The sequence below is a fragment of the Pollicipes pollicipes genome, unplaced genomic scaffold (genome assembly GCF_011947565.3).
Source record: "Pollicipes pollicipes isolate AB1234 unplaced genomic scaffold, Ppol_2.1 Scaffold_7261;HRSCAF=8764_pilon_pilon_pilon, whole genome shotgun sequence".
Taxonomy (NCBI): Eukaryota; Metazoa; Arthropoda; class Thecostraca; order Pollicipedomorpha; family Pollicipedidae; genus Pollicipes; species Pollicipes pollicipes.
In genome coordinates, this window is record NW_023597054.1 from 42,580,707 (window position 1) to 42,601,923 (window position 21,217).

General features: G+C 55.1%; 1 protein-coding gene across 3 annotated transcripts in view; it reads right to left on the reverse strand.

Moving 5' to 3' along the window:
- The window catches only part of LOC119112117 (transcription factor collier), a 59,623-nt gene extending 41,263 nt beyond the window's left edge, over window positions 1-18,360 (reverse strand). For 2 of the 3 annotated variants that reach the window (XM_037236145.1, XM_037236144.1), the window contains exons 1-5: window positions 17,894-18,360; window positions 8,389-8,542; window positions 5,886-5,949; window positions 4,475-4,530; window positions 903-976 (exon numbers count right to left, since the gene is read on the reverse strand). In XM_037236145.1, the coding sequence (XP_037092040.1) occupies window positions 903-976; window positions 4,475-4,530; window positions 5,886-5,949; window positions 8,389-8,542; window positions 17,894-18,018 (473 nt within the window). In that variant the 5' untranslated portion in view covers window positions 18,019-18,360. Of the gene's footprint in view, window positions 1-902; window positions 977-4,474; window positions 4,531-5,885; window positions 5,950-8,388; window positions 8,543-17,669; window positions 17,756-17,893 lie in introns of those variants that run through there. The other variant, XM_037236146.1, reaches the window with a different exon arrangement.
- Between the last annotated feature and the right edge of the window lie 2,857 nt (window positions 18,361-21,217).

Here is a 21,217-nt window from a genome sequence, read left to right on the forward strand (position 1 = left end):
CGCGGACAAGTGGGGTGCCCGGCCCGGCCCGGCCGCCGTCGCCCCGGCGCCCCCCCCCCCCCCCCCCCCCCTCCCAGTCGCCTGGACCGGCACTGGCGCGTGACGCCGCGCCGGCCACAGATAAGCACGTGTCGGAACGGCTGCAGAGTCCAGCGCCGCAGCGCCGGGCAGACGCCGCCACGCGGGCGGAGGATCGCACACGGGTTCGGGCTCCTCATGGGCAGAGGACCGGCCGCCGGCACGTGCAGAGCTAGAGACGAAGAGCTAGGACCAGGCGCGGGCTCCGGACTCTGAACGGAGGGACATGCGTCTGGCTTGTACGGCACCGGATTCAGTGCTCATGACCACGCGCCTGACATTTACCGGACGGGGATTAGGAAGGTCAGGACTGGACACACAGGCCCCGGGAGAGAGGGACCACACCGGACCACAGTGCCCATCAGAGAGCGGCCACATCAGACACACAGGGCCGGCCAGAGACGGGCCACACCGGACACACAGGGCCCGATAGAGAGGGGTCACACCGGGCACACGGGGCCCGCCAGAGAGGGGTCGCACCAGACACGCAGGGCCCACCGGAGAGGGGCCACACCGGACAGGCAGGGCCCGCCATAAAGGGGCCACATCAGACACACAGGGCCCGCTAGAGGAGGCCACACTGGACACGCAGGGCTTGGGGTTCATCAGGCAGTGTGGCGGCGCCTAAATAAACAAGACACAAGACTCCGGCGACAAGAACATTGTGCCAGGCAGGTAACAAGATGTCGGAAGCGAAACAGGTGGACAGGGCGACTTAACCTCACAATGGTCGACAGCGAGAAGAACTAGCAAAACACGATAAAATTGCGAAATAGTCCCACGACTGATGCCGTCTGTGGACACAACGGGAGCCTCTGACCTACCTGCACATGACCTCGTGCGTGAGGAGCACCCGGCACATTTCCGGGTTCTTGTCCTGGCCTTCATAGATGATTGCCTGTAACGCAGCAGCAGTGTCAGCGTCCGCGTCTGCCGTCGGGCGGGGCGACGGATCGCCGCCGCCACCAGACCATCCTCAGGGCGCTGGCTGACGCTCCAAAGCTGGCGCGTTCTCGGCGAGGTCACCACGGCCGATGGTCACGGCGGACAAGCAGCGGGCGAATCAGCTCCTCCCCGTGTAATGCGGCTCAATTAAGCTGCCGTCCAAACTGCCGGCCGTGTTTCCAGTCAACAGATGGTGCCATCCCGTCACGGGTCATTGTTTCCTCTCCGCCCGCCTATCGGCCATCTTTATTGGCTGGAAGTGCGGCCGAAGCGGCGCGCTCCTTGCGCCCCATTCGGCCGGCGCGCGGGCCCGAGAGCGGGGTGGTCTCCGCCGACACCGGCACACAGATGGCCACGGGCCGTTAACAAACACTCGTTTAAATCTGTATTGTGGCGGCGGCAGCCCGGCGGCGAATTGCCAGGCCCGGGGATTACCGAGGGATCACCGGCTCCGGGGGAGGCGGCAGGCCGCCGCCGCCGTCGCCGACGGACGAGCACACAGACATACACGCGCGCGCGCACTGACGCAGATCCCCGGACGTGTGTGTGTGTACGCATGGAGTGCGCGTGTATCCGCGCACCGTTTACACATATGTGGAAACATGTATACATGTACATACGCATGGTACGTGCGTACGTATAGGCATTGTGTACACCTTCGGTCGCGTGCGTTGCGTTGGGGGACATACGTCTCGGCACGAAGGCAGGAACACATGATGACAAGGCAGGCACACTCACAAAACGTTTGCACACATTTTTGAGCGGTGAGCGGCCGCGCCAGAGAGGAAATGAGCCCGGTCTCTGCCGACGGGGGCGCGCCCGTTAGGTTCGGCGTGTAATTGATTAGCGACAAGCTGCGTACGCGAGGCGGATGATTTGATGGCTTATGGCGGAGAAATACCCAGCCGAGAGGAAACATTGAATACTGAATAAATTGTACGCCGATGCGATGGATGGGATGAGCTGAATGTGGTCTTCACAGGCGCCAGGAGCGGTTTGTGTTCGGAGCTGTCTTGTGTGGCACTTGCCCGTTTAGTCGCTTAATATTTCTATTTGATGGAGAAAAAAAGTTACGAAATGAAAAGTTTGCTTGCAGAGAGAAACAAAAGGCATCTCTCAGAAGGCAAGAGGCCGCTTATACAATGCTTAGACCAGGCATGTGCTCTTGGCCGTGGATAAAAGCGCCATCTTTCTTTTTCAAACCTCTTGAGCGCTGTAAGCTGAACACATACGCTAATACGATACAATCGTGGGCGGTGCTGGTGCGCCGAAGTCGGCGCGTCTGCCGCCCGTTGTTCCTCACCACTGCGCCGGCCATAAGGGCCGCCGACGGCGAGGCGTCGCACGGAATAACGTCATCAGCGCGCGGGGGGGGGGGGGGGGGGCGGGCCGCCGAGGCAGCCCGCCCACCCTTTGTAATGCATATGGCCCCCGATGATGCCTCTATTTTTTGGCGTAATCTGGAAAACGAGATAGAAGGCCGACGGAGGGCGTCCTTTGTTCGACAGGCGGCCCCTGCCAGCCGAGCCCGGGACGGCCAGGGCCCGGCCCCCGGCGCTCGAGTCCGGGTCAGTCAGCCCCCCCCCCTCCCCCCCCCGCCCAGCTGGCGGTGCCTACCCCTCCTCTCTTCCCTGCAGCTAGTACGGTAGCAATGTTTTGTTTTTGAGTCTGCGACGACAATGAGCAATGTATGGAAAAGACAGAATATGGATGCCTTTCCTTTTGTGTGGGGAAGCTTTTGTTGCGCAATGTTTTCAGCGTCGCAAGTGTTGTACGTCATGAAAAGCATTTATAATGAACCAAATTTGATTCGCAAAGCTCCGTTCAGCAGCCACATGGTGACTGCGCTTCGCGACGCGAGTATTTTGAAGAAACCCACCGTCACACGCTGTTTTGTTGGAAAGGGAAGCCAGAGCTCTTAAAACCGCAAGCATATGAACAGGGGGTCAAGTTAGCAATACCCTCCCCTCCCCTTTGTAAATTGAAATATCAGCCCACTGGCGATGCTGGGAAATAACTGACTTAAATTTTTTGCCAGTTTCTGGCACGACCTACGTCTTAGTTTGACCCCGCGATGCGTCTGTTATTGCCTCATTCAGTGACAGTGATACCTCATTGAACAAAGTGCCTGGTAAAATGTCGTCACGTTTGTCCGCGCACGCCCGTAAAGCAGCACATGCGTAGCAATGTGCCGCATGGCATGCGCATGAGCACGCCCCGCGAAGCCGCACTTGTGACGCGACGTGCCGCATGTAATGCGCGTGCGCACTCCCCGTTATTACCCAAGCGAGGCTGCACTGGCGGACCCATTAGCGGGAGGCCAGCACTGCGAGAAAAAATCCCGATGAGATAGTCGTTTGCATGTAACGACTGACGATGGTGTGCCGTTCTACGGCTGCAACATGAGCGACTCATCCCGCTGGCTCACTGTACTTTTTCTGACTGCGAATAACGCATTATCTTTTTCTCTCCCGCTTAATCCAAGCTCCTCATCGCCTAATTTTAATTTGAGATCGTTGAATTCGGGAAACCAGGCATGTTAATTAACTTTATTGGGCCAATTAAGATGCTAAATTCGGCGTATTTTCGTCCCGAGTCATTTAAAATAGAGCAAATGTCTCAGGAAGAGCTGACGCCAGGTTAGGCCTCCGGTCCGCCAAGTAATCGGATTCGCAGGCTGAGCCGTCACTCGTTCCCCAGTCTTTAAACAGATATTTGACCGTACAAAAGGCGTACATGGCTGCGCTGTTTGCGCCGCGAAGGTTCGGCTGCGGCGCACGTGCCGACACAAAGTGCGCCCCCAGCAATCGGGACCGGGCGGGGGCCCCGGCCGTCACGCTGTTTGTTTTACCCGATTAGACCCCGCTCGGCCGGCCGCGCCGAACCAGCCCCCCTGCCGGCACGTGACCCGCACGTGACCCCGGCGGGGGCTTACCGGATATTCGCCGCCGTGTCGGCGCCGTAATAGTCGGTCGCGCCGCTTATCGCCCGGAAACAAAGGCGCGCGCCGCGCACGCCGATGACAAAAGCGCGCGTAATCCGCGGCGCGCGGTCATCTGATGGCTCCATTGGCGGGAGTGGCTCTCTTTCTCTCCCGGCCGCGGCGGGGGCCCGAGAGTGTGACTCGCGCGACCCAGGCTGACGCCAGCCTGCAGTCGGACCACGTGACGAGTCGGCGAGGCATGCCGCGCCGTACCGTTATAGCTTTTAAGGGTACCTGGTTAAGTGCACGCAAATGGTGAGCAACAGGTACCTTCCTGGTGGCAGGCGTTCGAGCAAGGAAGCAGAACCGTTCAAATGAAGGTGATGTCTCCCTGAGTGGGCGCGATCCGATGTCTGCATTCTATCCCGGGAAACTTAGCCTGAGCAAAAGCACCCTGCCAGATGCCACTTTCAGGTTTTTCAGTGGGAAATGGCACCGGAAGCAAGCAAAGACCTGTTTTGCACTTACTTGTTTTGTGACGGAATCGATGAGACGAACGAAAATATCTTGTTCCTGGCGAGCGCCTGCAAAGGAACGCGTTGTGAGTCGAGATAAGCAAGCCGAGGCCTCGCCTGACGCGCGGAGGCTGAATAAGTCAGTGGGGAAAGAGGTATATCGCTGCTGATTTTGTACTTTGAGACAAGTTTGAAGCTAATGTTAGATGACCGGAGGGGCGAGAGGAGAAAGAGGAGAAGGAGGAGGAGGGGAGAGGGAGGACGAAGTAGGAGGAGAGAAGAAGAAGAGGAGGAGGGGGTTGAGGAGAAGAAGGAGTAGAAGGAGGAGGATGTGGAGGAGGACGAGGAGGAAGAGAGGGAGGAGAAAGATGGGGAGGAGGTGGAGGAGGAGGAGAAGGAGGAGGAGGGGTAAAGTACAGGAGGCAGGAGAGCAGGATCAGGATGACGAGAAGGGGCAGGAGGCGAATATTGCGAAGTAGGAGGGACCGGAGAAGTTGAAGATAAAGAGAGTGGAAGCACTCAACAAATCAGCTCGTATAACACGAAGCGTGACATCTCCCATCCGGCCAACGGCTACAAGAATCAACCAATAATATTTAATCTGAACATTGTCAGAAGCACCGCGGCGAGGCCGCCTCAAAAGTAATAAACATTGAAATGCCTTGCATGCGTCGTGAAGGCAGCATCATCGGCTAAAGCACAAAGAACATTTGAGTGTGTCCCAATATTACTTGCGCCTCGCCTTTCGTGGTATGTTATGGCCAGCAAACAGAGCGAACACGTCAAAACATAACGAGAATGTCGCGTCAATTGAAGAGCAGGTGTGCCGTACCAAGCAGCCGTTTCTTTCCCCCGATTGATACATGGTACGACGAATGTTCCAGCGGGACAAGGACTTCTCGAGAAAATGTGGCAACATAATCACAGCTTTGCTGGTCGGGTGGGGCTTCTCCAGAGACGCTTCTCTCGTTCTAAATCCGGCTGGGAACACTTTTATACCCCGACGAAGATTGAATACGGTTTGGGCCAGTCGTACGCAGGGATCCAGAAGAGACCAGAATTGTGGAGGCGTAGAGCTTCGGCGGGAGCGTCAGGGTCCCACTGTACGCATCCAAACCAGGCCGTAACCAAACCAGGCCGTAACCAAACCAGGCTGCGCGGACCGTAAGGTCCGCACAGCACAACACACTACGCCATCTGTCAAATGTGAGGCGCTGCAGCGGGCTTGTGGTGAAGTGCTGCTGGAAATGGTGGTGGGGCTGTCGCATGACGAGGAACGCGGCCATTAAAAATGCAAACCAACGAGATGTATATCGTTCAACGATATGGCCAGCGTATCGATTTAGCATTAAGGTCCTGCAACCGGTGAATAGAATGCTGCAGTGGACAAGAAGAGCGTCACACTTTGCCAGACAGAGACTGACCATTGGCGAAGAGCAGCTGCAATCGGTAATGTATTCCGTTGTTGGTTTTTTGCCCCTCCGGTTCCTGAAACGGGGAACATGGCCGTTACTTGTACATTCGGTGGTGCACTGGTGCCGTGCTGCCGACTGCTGGTGCCGGCCGAGCCTCCGGAGCCAGACCGGCACGGCACACAACCCCCGCTGCTGACTGCTGGTGCTGGCTGAGCCTCCGGAGCCAGACCAGCACGGCACACAACCCCCGCTGCTAGCTGCTGGTGCTGGCTGAGCCTCCGTAGCCAGACCAGCACGGCACACAACGCCCGCTGCTGACTGCTGGTGCCAGCCGAGCCTCCGTAGCCAGACCAGCACGGCACACAACCACGTCACGGGGCCTTAAGTGGGCACGGTCCTGTACCAGTCCGCTACAGCTGGTGTAGCTTGAAAGAGCTCTACCCTTCTGCGAGTTTTATCAGTTGTTTAAGGAGGAATACCTGGAGTCCGGAGTTGCTAAAATACATGCCACTTATCATGAGCGTAGGAATTAGGGAGGAGGGGGAGAGGAACCATGGCCCACTTATTTCTCTTGAAAGTTTAACGTCGATGTTACAGTGATGTACGGAAGCCATTCAGCTTAAAACTGGGCTTGTCCCTCCCACCCTTTGGATTATCCTTGCGTTCTTTCAATAGCTGTACATGCGACGCAGCCGGTTGATTTCAAGAGTATTTTAGAAACGATTTGATTGACATTGTATAATTCGTGGGCCTCATGATCAGTCAATAGCCAGTTGTTACCTGTCGCTAGCTTTCCCGCCCAAAAACGTGTTCCAAGAGATACTTATTTATGAGCATGGATTAAGGCAACAAAGCTGCGCAAGGAAAGCCCTTTCGACCCCTGGCGGACCAAGCGCGGTCTGTTTTGGCCAGTGACACGCCGTGGATGGGACGGAACTGTATGCATGGGACGGGAAGCCGAGCCAGCCAGGGCCGATCCTCGGCCATCTTGTGTAACCACCAAGGTCGAGTCGTAGGTATGGCCACCTGGAATGAACAGGCCGAAGAATGTTTGTGTGTTGGGAGTGCTCGGATGATAAATAAGCTTGGCTGGGTTTTATCTGGCCCGCTTCTTCCCTCTGCTTCCCCCCCCCCCCCCCCCCCCCCCCATCTACCCCACCCCTGATTCTCTAAGACTCTGAGTACTGTTATATCTCCTGTTCTCTGCATGAGCACCGCAGCCCCACCCTCCCTTCGTCTGCCTCCCGCCGCGGCTGGCGCCCCCCCGGGTCCTCTGCCTGGGCGCGCCTCTGCGCGGTGGCCCGGGGCGTCTCGCGCGGCCCGCAGGGTGACGCCGGCCCGCGAGAGGGCGGCCGCAGCCCGCCCGATCGATCCCAGTTGAGCACACAGACGACTCCCGCGGGACGGCCGCGAGGGGAAGTCAAAATAATATCGCGACTCAGAAAAAATACCCCGGATGAAAGAGATTAAGTATTTATCATTTCTCTTTCAGATGCTCGGTCCGCCGGGGAGGCAGGAGAGGGACGGTGGGGAGGCGCGGCTCAAGGGGAGGGACGGTAGCTGCCATGCACGCCGGCTCGTAGGTAAACAAAGAACATGGCGAAGGTGATGAACCCTGCACAGATTATGAAATGGCATACGTGGGCACAGGCCATGCCATAGAAGGTGTGAATGCTGTCATGCGCAGCTGTGACGATAAAGACTGGATTTCCGGATGGACGACGACATCCAGCATTGGAATAGCTCAGATAGACCAGAAACGTCAGCTGAGATGACTTGGGCGCGGCGTGTTAGCACAGTTTATAGCCTTATGACGATGGAAAAGGTTAGCTTGATTTGGATGCCGGCAGTAACAAATAGTGTTGTGTATTAACCGGAGATGGGCAATTTGTGGGACCTCCGAAGATATGGGGTCACAGCTATGTGGAGCCAGAAAGTTATGTTCTCCTATCGAAATACTACTGTTATTAAGTTGTGATCAAATAACACCTACCTCAGACAAATGGGTCGCAGTTTGATGAATGCGAACTTCGTGATGATATGCTCGCAAAACTAAGTAGTTCCTTGGAAAAGCTACATATTGGAGCCATCCACGGTCTCGTACAGAATCCACCGGCACAAAATGACTTGACTATATCTGGTCTAGCACGGGCCCATTAATACGTAAGAGCCCTACCAGATCAAGATAAGCTATATATCATGTGTTCTTTTGGGCCCCTTTTAGTGCCGAGGCCCGAGGGAGACAGCACCCTCCCGACGGCTGGGGCTTTATTCTGTCACGCATCCGCCGAGTGGCCAACGCGGGCAGCCCTTGACAGGCAGGGGGAAGCCAGCAAAGCCGCCAGCGCTGCGGCTTCGCACATACGATGACGTCACTGGGAAATGCAATTTTAAATACGTGGCACCACTGGTTCCAAGCTCTGTACGTCGCTGTGAGGTGAACGTTAACATGGACGGCCGTGAAGCAGCTCGGCCACGCAGCTGCAGCCTCAGGATCGCATTGCCGTCCTACCTCGTCCTTCTCGACGAACCCAGCGAAGGCGGTGCGCTCCACCTCCACGGGCTGGCCGATCCGGTCGTAGAGCGCGATCACGAAGTGGAAGAAGTTGCTCTTGCGCAGGTTCGACGGTGGCTGCTTCTCGAAGTGGACCCGACCGAGGCCCACACTGAAAGGGTCCCGTCGGTGTCAGCACCGGCACGGTCGCGGTCACGGTAAGCTACAGACGTCGCCAGAGTACTTGCCGTTGCTGATAGCACAGTCACCGTCGAAAAGAGCCAGGAAAGATTACTTTCAGTACAGTTACGTTAGAACAATTACTGTGGCACAAATACCGCCGGCAGGTGCCATTAGCACAGCTACCGTTACCATATTCCTCGTCAACATATCACTGTTAACTCAGTCACCGATAGCAGAACCGCTCTTGCACAGCCGCCGGTATCAGTCAACATAAGCACAGTTTTCGCGAGAACAGTAATGATCAGCGCGGTTACCATTAGCACATTCACCGTAAGCACAGTCACAGCTTCCCCGCAAATACCGCCCCGGCTGTCAATGTCACCGACGGCACAGCCACCGATGGCACGTTCACCGACAGCAGAGTCACCGACGGCACAGCCACCGATGGCACGTTCACCGACAGCAGTCACCGACGGCACAGCCACCGATGGCACGTTCACCGACAGCAGTCACCGACGGCACAGCCACCGATGGCACATTCACCGACAGCAGAGTCACCGACGGCACAGCCACCGATGGCACGTTCACCGACAGCAGAGTCACCGACGGCACAGCCACCGATGGCACGTTCACCGACAGCAGAGTCACCGACGGCACAGCCACCGATGGCACATTCACCGACAGCAGAGTCACCGTCAGGGGTGACCTTGCCGAGCGTGTGAAGCGCCTTTGTTATACGAACCGGGTGGGTATTACCAGTGCTAAAAAGGCGTAACTGATCGGACGTCGACTGTGGATCGAAAGGCCGAGATTCAGATCCCGCTTATGGCCAACAACTGCATTGCCGTCATGGCTAAAACTGGCGTAGGCGACTGCGACACGTGCGCGTTCGTGCAGCCCAGCTGGATCGCCGAGGTAGTGGCCCCGGCCTGACGGCCTGACCTGCCGACCACCAATCACGGTGAGCGGCGCAGTTTGTGGAGTGAAGCTGAATCACAAAACTGGGCCGTAGTCGCATAAGATTTGTCTTCAGCTTTCGGCCGAAGTCTTCAGCTGGCTGCCTCCGGTTAGAATTTTAACTATCAGCCGCAGGTCAATGGACATGCCCTTCCCCTCCCCACGGAGCGCCCCGTCCGCGGTGTCCCGCAGCCGATTCCGGTGCTGCTCCTGAAGCCTCGGAGGCAGACAGATGACGGGTGGAACTTTTCACACCTGACGTGTCGGGGCGCCGACCGCGCAGCACACCCTGCACCCGAGGCCGCCGCCACTCCCACCAAGCATACCACTCGGCAACGTCGCCACTCCGCTCCTCCCCAAGTGCCACTCGGACACCAGCGCTGAAGGCCCGGAAGCCCCTGGGGGCGCACATGACAGCATTATTCGCTGCTATTTTTCGCCGGCTTATCGGCGCAAAGTGCGCTGAATAGCCGGCGGGCGCGCACCATGCCCGGCGCGCTTTACGCCGGGCTCCGGGGGGCAATGCTGCACGGATCGTGCCCGTGCACTCGGCCGAAATTAAACACTCGAGTGGACCGGCCGGCGCCGTTTTCACTCTGTTCAGCCGTAATGTCCGTGCATTAAATCAAGAGCGGTGGCGCCACGTCGCGCGCCGCGGCGCCCGACAAACAATGCGACCGGCACGTGCCGCCGGAGGGGACCCGGCCGCGCCACGTGCCCGGCAAAGAGTCAAACGCCGCCGGAAAATAGGTGCCGTGCTTATTACGTCCGGACCACGCTAATTAATTAAACAGCGCCATTGATTTCCGGTAGCGGCGGCGGACGTTTCCGGACGGAGATCCAACCGTGGCATGTCCGCTCTCTTGTGCACGGCTTCTGGTCAGGGGGCGCGGTCAGCGCGTGTCCTCCCACCTATGGCGGGGGCGGCGGCCGCGGTGACCCTGCCTACGCTCTCGCGAATGTCTGACTTCCTGGGGCCTGTGATTCCGTGTGTAGTGCGGTAGAGCGTCGCACCCCGTCGTGCGGCCAGGCGACGGCACGGGGTCAGCTATGCCAGGGGTCTCCTGGCGGTCTCAGTGACCGCGCCGGCCGGTGGGTGGCGCGGCGGAGGAGGGACTCAGAGGGCCGGCGGCCGTCGACAGCGGTGGCGACCGCACTGGACACTCGGGGGCGACAGCGAACGCTTGGCATGACCGTCATGCACAGCGCAAAACCTCCTGCAATAATTTCCAACACCTCCTGCAATATGTTCCAGCACCTGCTGCAATATGTTCCAACGCCTTCTGCAATACGTTTCGTATGCCACAATATGTTCAAACACCTGCCGCAATATGTTACAACATTCGCTGCAATAACTTCCAACACCTCCTGCAAGATGTTCAAACGCCTTCTGTAATATTTTCACCTGCTGCAATATGTTCCAACACCTGCTGCAATATGTTTCAACACCTGCTACAGCATGCTCGAACACCTGCTGCGATGTGTCGGTGTCGTCAGATGACGCGTGGCCTGAGTGCCGAGCAGGTCTGCCTCATCAAGGAGAATGGCTGATGGCTTGCGTGTGGTGTTCCTTGGCTGAACCCATTTCCTCAAATGACAGTGATGGAGGGCCCTTGTTTTGCGTGCGACGTGCACTTTGAACGGACACGTTTTGAAGGAAATGTGAAGAAGCCTGCACCGTGAGACAAGCACGCCACGACGAGTGCTGTCACTTTACGATGTTGTTATTTGCGCGGCGGCAAGAAAAACGCTTACATCGTATACGCCGTGTTTGCATCATGCACTATGCCAACGCCCATGAACAAAGTTAGCTTTAAGGTTAAATAGATAAATTAAACAAGCTGCTGTTATTTCCGGTAGGATCACAATTTACTTGCAGGTTGCAGGTTGCACTGACAGCATAACTGCATTCCAGGATGATTACGTCACCAGATTGGTATGCCACTAAGGTCTAAGCATCGATGATAACAATGGACGCGCAAACAGCGAAGGCAAAAGACCCTGTTCGATATGGTGCCGGTACTGCCGATTGATAGACCCGTCAGCCTTACGTCAGGAACGAGAATTCTGAACTATCAAGCTATTTGACATCACCATCAAAGCTTTCAGCGAATGACATGAAAAATAGCGATGGCCACACCGATTCTCCATCTGTGGTGTCATTTCCACAGAATTTTCTCCGCACCAAAAAACTTACATTGCGTTACAAGATGTTGATGTGGGCTGCAAATGGATGGGAACGGCGCGCTTCCCCAGGTAAAGTTGTTCACATGGTACTCGTGCAGACCAATTACGGCCAGTTCCACATGAAGGGAATCTGCACTTCAACTTGATTTCTTTCAACGCGCGCAGATTTGGCAGAGGCGCGCACAGGAGGGTGGCCAGGATATACGGGATCGAGCTCAAGGTGGACATCGCGCAAATCGTGCACTCAAATCGGTGCGCCCAAGGCTGTAGAAAAAAAACAACAATGAAACAAAACGGGTGCGCCCAAAGGCCGCACAACCTCACTTCCTTCGCTACAGCACACCAAAACGTCACATCAGGAGGCCCGAAGACAAGTTCAGGAAGCTACTGAGACAGACATGACGGGGGCCTGTAGCGGCGGCTCCGTGGAATGGCTCCCATGAGATTCCCATCAGAGGCGTCCCGGGAGCGCTCTTGTGTGCGTCCCCGGAGACGAGCGGATAAACGAACCACTGGTGCCCGTCACCAAGCACCGACTCTTCCCGAGACACTGGTGCCCTTCACCAAGCACCGACTCGTCTCGAACCACTGGTGCCCGTCACCAACCACCGACTCATCCCGAGACACTGGCTTGCTTCCGCCGCCTGCGCCTCCGAGACGTGATCTAAGCTCTTGCTTAATGTCCTCTTGTCTTTTAATGAAATGTTCATCAAAACATGGCGTGGGTTGCATTTTCCTGCTATGAAGCTCACGACGCCGACGCGTTTGGCCCTTCAGTCATGGGGAGTGGCGGCACCTGCCGGTTCAGCAAACCACCCAGCGATGTCGCCGCACTTCTCGTGTTTTCAGGACACATGGATACTTAAAAAGGAATTATGATTTCTACAAGAGGTTCGCCACACGGGCGAAACCAAGGCATATGCTCAGGCCATTAAACGGTGCATTATGTTGCGTGCCGCGGAATAGGTGATCGCCCAGCCTTCGGCCCCGTGGGTCACGACCGAAAAACAGGGTGGAATTTCTCATCCACTTGCAGAGCGATTGCAGCAGTGCTGGCGTTTAATAACGACAGGCGCCTACCTCACACCTCCGAGTGGTGGAGCTTTGCCACGCCGTAAATCGCGGCGTCATTCATTATTCACTGCGTATTCTTATCACTCCTTGGCCAATCGCTTGAGTATCGCCACGCCATTCACGTGGGTCGAAGCCTGAGCAGCATTTGCCAATTGGTCATGCGTCGCACGATACCAAGTACAGTTGGGATTTCGTGGCAGCTGCAGTGGCCAGTTAAGTCAGCAGTCAAGCTGGCGGCAGGCGTGACCCCAAGGACGGTGCCGCATTCCGTCTTCGGGGGGGGAGGGGGGGGGGCGGAACAAACGGTGCTTTGGGTATATTGCTTCCAAGCGACAGCGAAGGTGTGGTATTCAACTGCAGGATCATTAGCGTCTCCCTCGGCGCGTGGCACCGGTGTGCGTGGCTCATATGAACTTCACCTTTCCGTCTGTGAGGAAGTGTTTGACCCGTCCGCTCCGAATGGGCTGAGGTCAGGGCCGGCGCTCCTCGTAACTCCTGTCCGGTTGACCATCACATGATCAAGCAATGGAAACATACCAGCTGGAAAGCAACGTTTCCAGCATCGGCAGGCCGAACGACGCATATGTGGTGCAGAATGGCGCGAGACCATTGGTGACGAGCGTTTCCCTTTGTATTACGGTAACGCAATTGTACTGGGCTTACTTAAGTCCGAAAGCGCACCTAAGTCACCTGCAACGATCAGGCGATTTGTTCAATGCTAATACCATTTTCCACATATACAGTCAACATGCATGTTCACGCATCTCACATTACTTTGACACAGCACCACTGACACTTTCCCTGAACGGATAATGGTGCTCCATTCCACTACAATGCAGCAGCTGAAAGACATTGCAGCGAGAGGGAAGAGAGTTTCTTACAATCGGCTGCAACTGAAATTTTGGAAATGCACTACCACCCCATACCCAGACCCACTGGCATACGCGAGGGAAGCCAACAATTGAGTGCTCCGCCTCACTTTCTCCTGGGACTATCGTATTGGTTGTAGTTTTGCATTCAATTTGGCGATCGGCTTTGAAATCCGCTGAGCAGCCCATATTGAAGTTGTGCTGCTCTTTTCACCCATTGGCAATTCTCCACCAGCTCAGCCCTAAAACACAGAACAGCGGTGGTGGCAGTTCGTAACCTTTGAGCACTTCCTTAACTCCCTGTTCCCTTTTTGTTTTCTTCCACTCTTTGCTTTCCAGCTCTTCTTTGTCAGCCAAAGTTTCCCAATGTTGAAGAGATTGCTCCACTCGACCAGCACAGAATAACGCACAGTCAAGCCACACCGAGCAGCCAAGACGTAAGCAGATTAACGGTTCGAAGAGAAGTCACATATCGCCCCAGGTTCAAGTTCCACACAACAGATCAGTGGCTGTACACTGCAGTGATCGCAGTTGCGGCTACCAACACAGACTGCACACAGTTCGGCCGTATCCTGGCTGTCTGAGCACTGTCAGCTGCCAAAGGACGTTATGCAAACTTCATCCCAGCTGACCTGACTACATCAAGTACACTGGAAATCCAGTTACGCGCGCCGCAAGCACACAATATGTATTGTATGGCGTCAGGCAACATTGCATGCTCTCGATCTGTGTTATGTTGCATGTTTACATTAAAGCTTAATTGTTGAAGTTGGCATTCGTGTGTATTTACGTGTAGTCACGCATATATTAACACTGTAGTGCATTTGATGAGGGTGGGCAAGGGCACGCGCCTCCATAAGCCACTACATAAATACGCCCCTGGTCGGGACAGTCAAAGTGAGCGAATGCTGCACAGCCTGCAGTTGCGCGCGAGCTGCGGTGGTGGTCTGCTGCAGTTGCGCGCGCGCTGCGGTGGTGGGCTGCTACAGGTGCGCGCGCGCTGCGGTAGTGGTCTGCTGCACCCCCGTTTTAGTTTCGCCAGGCGCCCTACCCATCCACAGGACGGCATCTCCTCTATGACAAAGCAGAAGTTAAAAAATATATATCTGATGACGAATTAAATGCAGTCTTGAGCGAGTCATTTGAATATTAGCCACGTCTGCTAACAAAATGCTTATCGCATCAATCACCTTATCACCTTAACCTTCAGCAAGGCGAACAGTCTCCGAAATGTCAAAAATGAATGCCACTGGACCTATATATCACCAATGAGTGCTATCTAGGAGCCATGGGCGGAGTTTTCAAGCGAGCCATTCTTAGTTTTGGCTCTGCATGACTCGGGGGCACCCCCTCCCCCCCCATGAATTCGAAATGTTTGCTCCAGACCAACGGCGACGCGTGGAAAGAATTGTCCCAACTTCAAAATTGCTGTTGGAGACCCCAGTCAGTTTTCGAAAACGTCAGTCACCTTGCACGCTTTGCACCGTTTTGTGAGAGTGATGACCCCATCCCCCCCCCCCCGACCGCGATGCTTGCATCTCCCGTTGCTGCTCCGCAGATATAGATAGTTCCAACCACGAAAAGCCTCCATAAAACTTTGAAGAAAAACAAAACAGGCATAGTAGGTGTGATTTCGAAAGCTTGTCTTCAAATAGGCTCTAAGAAGGAAGAGAAGATCGACTACTGCTGCTGACAGCAACAGTTGATCCCTCACTGAAAGCTGCACGAGTGGATACCCCAGAGTGAGGGCAATGGAAACGCCCACTTGCCTGTAATGATGTGACTCCACCAGAAAACCCACCAATCCACAGGAATTGACATTGCCTACTGTAGTGTTACGGGCATCGCTTCGCAGACATGTCCCATCACAATAGTCTCTATAGGGTTTCTCCTCTTCCGAGGTTCTCTGAATGATCTACAGAGTGGCTTGTACTGAAACAAATCGACCTTCGATATACCAGGGGATGCAAGTTAAACAGGGATGTTGAGCAATCATGAGATATAGGATCCAAATACTGTTTGTTCCCAGCAGTGCTCATAATCATGAGTGTTTACGGTGTTCCGCGGGCATGAATACTGCCCGAAACGTCAATTATTCTATCAGTATATCCCAATAATTGTTTGGCTGTGGTCGGTTTTATAGCATTCCCGCTGTACTGAAGGTCGGTTAGTCTGAGGAAAATAATTCATAGTGCGAAAAACAGTGATTTAAGGCGTTTCTTGCCCCCATCAATTAATACCCCAGGAGCAGATATACTGTCCAACACAATTGTGATATGCGTGCAGCATTTGGACGTCTCACCCGGAAGGGTGGCACACAAAAGGAAGCTTAAAACCTTCGCCAAAGGAACAAATTGTCACAAGACCACTCTGCAGTCGCTGCTTTCTGAGGAGTAACCTTCACAGGATCTGAAAATAATTTGAACACGACATCGCAGACTCATCACCTCGCGCTAGGATTTATCCGAATAGGACGGCTGGTGATAACGGTGGCGCTCCCCGCAGACCGCTAGACGGACAGCTGATCAGCGTATAGGCGCCTGACGCAATCCGCCGCCTGCTGACCCGGGCCACCGTGCTGACCGGCAACACCGCTGGGTCGGGCCGGACGCCCTAGCATGATGACGGCCATGGTGCGGGGCGGAGTGGGCTCGGCTGCTGCAGGTGCCTCGGCTTTCAATGACGGTGCGCTGATGCGTGGATACTGTTGCGTTTTCTCGCCAGCGTATTTATAGAAAAGTCTGTGTCGCAGGTCCTGCTGAGGGGAAACGAGCAGTGTTCAGGAGCGGTAGTGGGTTGAAGACTCTACTGCATTACACGTTACGCTCGGCAGATAAAAGGACTACGTTAGGCGGTCGACATGCTCGTACTTTGACACCACTGGATGTCTGACCTGCGGGTGATATGACCCAACGTACCCATTGCTGAAATGCTGGCTCAAGACAAGAGTTGTTAATGCATGATTTCCGTCAAATAGTTTTTATGGAGCACATGCCAAATATTTGAAAAATAACGAACATTCCCGTGTTTTTCTCAGGAGCGGAGCGTCGTCAAGTTGATCAGGCAGTCGAAGGCAATATTCTCTTCAAAAACACAAGCTTTTCGCTGTCTGTAGTGACTTTTACAAGGTTTCGGGTGGTTTGAGACTGCCATTGGAGGGAAGGAACCGGGAGACGTGGGCTGAAATCTCCAAAAAGTGAGACTTTCCCTATATGACATTTCATATCCCATGTAAGCTGACTCCAGTTAAAGAAACGAGTGTTTCCACTGATCATTCTGATTAATTTCAGGTCTGTAAAGCATAACGGGCCACAGGATGTTGATGCTCTGCCTCTTGCTCTTTCTGCTCGTTCACAAGCTCAAGGTTACGACGGGCTGTGGAGCTTTCAGCGGTGGCGCCACCCGACTGATGACAAAGGGGGGGGGGGCATTATCCGCCCAATTTTTCTAAGCCGACACCGTAGGCGTGATACCCTATCCCAAAGTCGTTGGTGGAATTTGCACCTCCGCCGGCCCCCAGGAGCACCGGTAATGGGAAGTTACCTTTGACAGCAAGTGTAACCATCTGTTTCAAGTGACGCAAGTGTAGATGCGTTACCTTGTCCAGCATTGCTATAGCATATTATTGTCATATCATTTGGGAGCACATAACATTTACGACGCGGATAGCCGATCGGTTTTTCTAAGACGAATTAGCGGAGGGTCACATGGGGGACGCGAAATGCAGGGGGGACGTTGCAATAATATGCAAGCCTTTAATATGAACCTTGCAAGCCTGTGCCTGTTTTTAAGCTTCTCAGTTTCCTATTAGGTTCGTGAACTCTAGTTAAGCTAATCCTGCATACGCCCACGCTGGTGACCAGTCCGTCCGGATTAGCACGCATTTCAGCTCCAATTTTCTGAAGACAAGCATATCTTCGGAGGGTTCAAAGCGAGTTGAACTGAAAAATGTTATATGAATAACTTTCCCAGTTGGGAAAAACTACCAAGTGCTGGCAGAGATGGGGCATTTGTTGGCTATTATTTTACCTGTCATGCCACATCCTGGCTGCGGCTGATCTCCGGTCGCAGCGGCCACTGCCACGTGTCACGTGCGTTCGGCTGCGGCCCCAGCTCGGCACCACACCCACGCCCGTGCTCCGGCGCCCGGGAGCGCGACCCGCTCGCGCGCCTTCACGGCCAGGGGCCGGGAAGCCCGACTGGCGGTGCGCGGACGGCGGGCGGCGGCGGCCGGCCGCGCCGCGCTCACTGACCTGTGCGATTGCTCCACCGAGATGGCCGGCTGGATCCAGGCGCGCGAGGTGAGCGGCTCTTCCTTCAGCCCGGTCACGGCCGCGCGCGACTGGTGCAGGCTGCTTTCCTGCAGCCCGAACATCATGCCGTCCGGGCCGGCGCCGCCAGGCGCGCGCTCGCGCCGCTGTCTCAACAGTTCACTGGGGGCCGATCAAATTTTTCGCGCGTGCCACATTCAAATGTCCTTGGAGGCTGGTAATTAGCGTCGAGAGGCTGTCGGCGCCGGTCGAGGGTCCGGCGCTGCACTCCGGGGCTCGGCGTCGGCGGTCACGGGGGGCCGAGCGCTCGCCCTCGGGCGTCCTCTCCGGGGCGTCCCAGGGGCAGCAGTGGCAGCGTCGCGGTCGGATCAATTTCGCACCGCGCTGTCCCAGAGACGCGCCACCTCTATTTGGTTTCGGAGCTCCTGGGTATAGACTTTTGATGCGGGACGATATTGGTGCGCTGCGGCCCCAGCCCCGAGAGACCGCCCCCGGAGACGGATAAGGCCACTTGAGGGCTGCGGTACGCCGACGGTCCCGCCCCCGGCGCGCCGGTGGCCAATGGGCGGCCGGCAGGCGCTCCACTGGCCAATCAGCGGCCGCTGACGTCACGGCGCGCCGTCGGACCGCCGACGCAGGCGGCCGACGGCAGTCGCCCAGAGGGAGCGCCAGCGGGAGGGTGGGGTGCAGATGGTGGCCGCCGGGTCCCTGGAGGTCCACTCTCCCCGCCAAATCGGTCCCGGCAGTCACATGTTCGTAGTGCCTGGGTCCTGATGGCTGCGAGTATGACCCCTCGGGCTTGGGACCCTTGGAATTCTGGTTGCAGGTAATCTGGTGCCTGATTCCATGTGATCTGCGGGCAATTCGACCACTCCATTCATTCAGTCAGGCCAGCCCAAAACAGGAAGTTTAGCTGCGCTGGCAAGATACACGTTCAGAACAGATGTCCCAACACGACCTGGTCTCGGAAAGGCCTGAGCAGGCTGCTCTCGTTTTCCCCGAACTATATCACACTGGCGCAGCCCCCCTCCCCCCCCCCCCCCCCCACACACACTGAAGAGGACTGTTTCTGAAATAACATTTTCCGTCAGAACTGCAAAGCATCTGCAGTAGTCTCAATGAGCTTTGCAGTGACTTATGATAGCCACATTAGCCTCCGGCATACCCCGACATTGTCACGCCTCAGTCGTGCCAGTTACCTGGCTCAGGCCGCCTTTAGGTGGCACATGCCGCAACAGAATATCGAATGCAGCCTTCGCTCTAAGCCATGGTTTCTGACGTAGTTATTCCTTGCCCTATTGTTCCTGTTGTGGCCCCGTCTGACGTTTCATTCCCTAACATGTGCGTCCTGATTTGTGGTCATGATGGGTCAGTGACCCGAGCCGGTCCTCATTTCTGACCAAAGGTTTAGAACGGAGGGTGAGAAGAGATGAAAGGGGCAGCAATGCTTACTGGCCCTTCACCTTTTTCAGACTTAATGATTTCGTTTAGTTTACTTCAGATGCATTTGAAACATGCGCACTGAACGTTGGCGCTGAACCTGCGTCATGTGGATTCGCAGGATCTCCCCCCTCCCCCCGCAGCATTTGGGACAATTTAGCACTGGGATGCTCGTGGTGCATGGAAAGGAACGACTCACAGCACTTCCAAGCACCTCCCTAATTTCGAATACACTTCTTCGCCCCTGCTCTTTACTCGCCCCACCAACAATCTATCTAAATATGCACTGGACAGGGTTGTCTCGCATCTTAGTGGAATGCTTTCGTTGGCTGTTTGCGAACCTGTGGCGGCACCTTATGGCTGCCATACATAGTTGGCGACCGAATTGACGCGCGGATTCCAGCCCGCTGAAGTTCCCAATATTCCGTTCTGTATTTGTATTTGGCCTTGGTTCTGCCTGCCGCTGAGAGTCTCCTCAGAGCAGGTTCACGAAGCTCGGGACAGATATGCGGAGCTTTGAGAAATGTATGTTCATCCTACCTACAAAGGCAAATGAAGTCGAATGAAGAATGAGGTTGTGTGTGGGAGGAGGGGCGGGTAAGAATGACCGGTGAACAAACTCGTGACTCAGCCAGGCCGAAGTTGTTCTAGGAGAGAAATTCGGTGATAGTTTTGAAGTGTGAGTTCCGGCTGCTTTACGCACAAATCAGTAGTGATATCGGCCCTCCACAGCTCGTCCTTACGGCTGATGACTTTGTAAAAGTTTAGAGTTATTAATCGAATGGCATTTGTTCGTCAGCAACACCGCGTTCCACGCATGTTTCTATAGGATTTCTTCCCACGCATATCTTCCCAAGTAGAAATCTTTGCAATTACAAAAGTTCGTAGACAAAAATCTCCGCAGCCCAAAGCTTTCAGCATGCAAGAAATCGTATACGCAATTACTCGCATCACATTTCTTCTACGAGCAATTATTCATACACCATTTCCTCGCATATGCAATTTTTCGAGTCACACTTCTTTGTGCTGCCTTTCTTCCCATACGCAATTCTTCGCAACATTTCTTCGCACGCACACTTCGTAGTCGTATCACGTTTTGCCGTACACCGATAATTCGCATCTCGTTTGTTTAAATTTACAATTCATTGACTGGAGACCATCTGCGTTTCCGTTTAAGTCATGAAGGATTGTCATATTCTCTAAAATAGACCAGTTTTGCCAGGCATGGGTCACCTCCTTATGCACAACACTCGCATTCGCTGACCGCCCTGGCCAAGTCACAACCCCAACAGCCCAGTGCAAATTTAGGAGGGGACGCACGGGGCATGAGCTCCTCCCAAACTCAGGAAGAGCCGGCGCGTGATGTGCGGGACGGCAGCAATGATTTGTGGACTCGGTACATGTGTTGTTCAAGGACCCAGGACGAGACGTTAGCGTCAGTTCATGTCTATCAGTAACTCTTTGAACGCATGCATGGTTCAGAAACACGCAGAAATGCAACAGCAACAAACAGCAGACTTCCAAAACCTGCAGTCCAGACTCTGGATGTTCAGGGCTATGATCTCGAGGTAATTGGGCTGACTCGGATTGCATTGACTAAGTTCCTTCGAGGACTGTCTTGTGAATAAGATGGCGAACCAGGGTTTCCGCATAATGGTGGATGTGGTAGCCAGATGTTTATCCCGTGCGGTCTCTGGGGTGTTGAGCTCAACTGTTTGTGGCCCGTTAGTCCGGGTGTGTAATGTTTTAGGAACTGGGCCATACATAGAACAGGTACGGAGGACAGCAAACTGCTACAGAACTGAACAGAGGTACAGAACATACAGAATTTCGCGTGCGAGGTTTCGTTGGTACAACTGGCGGATT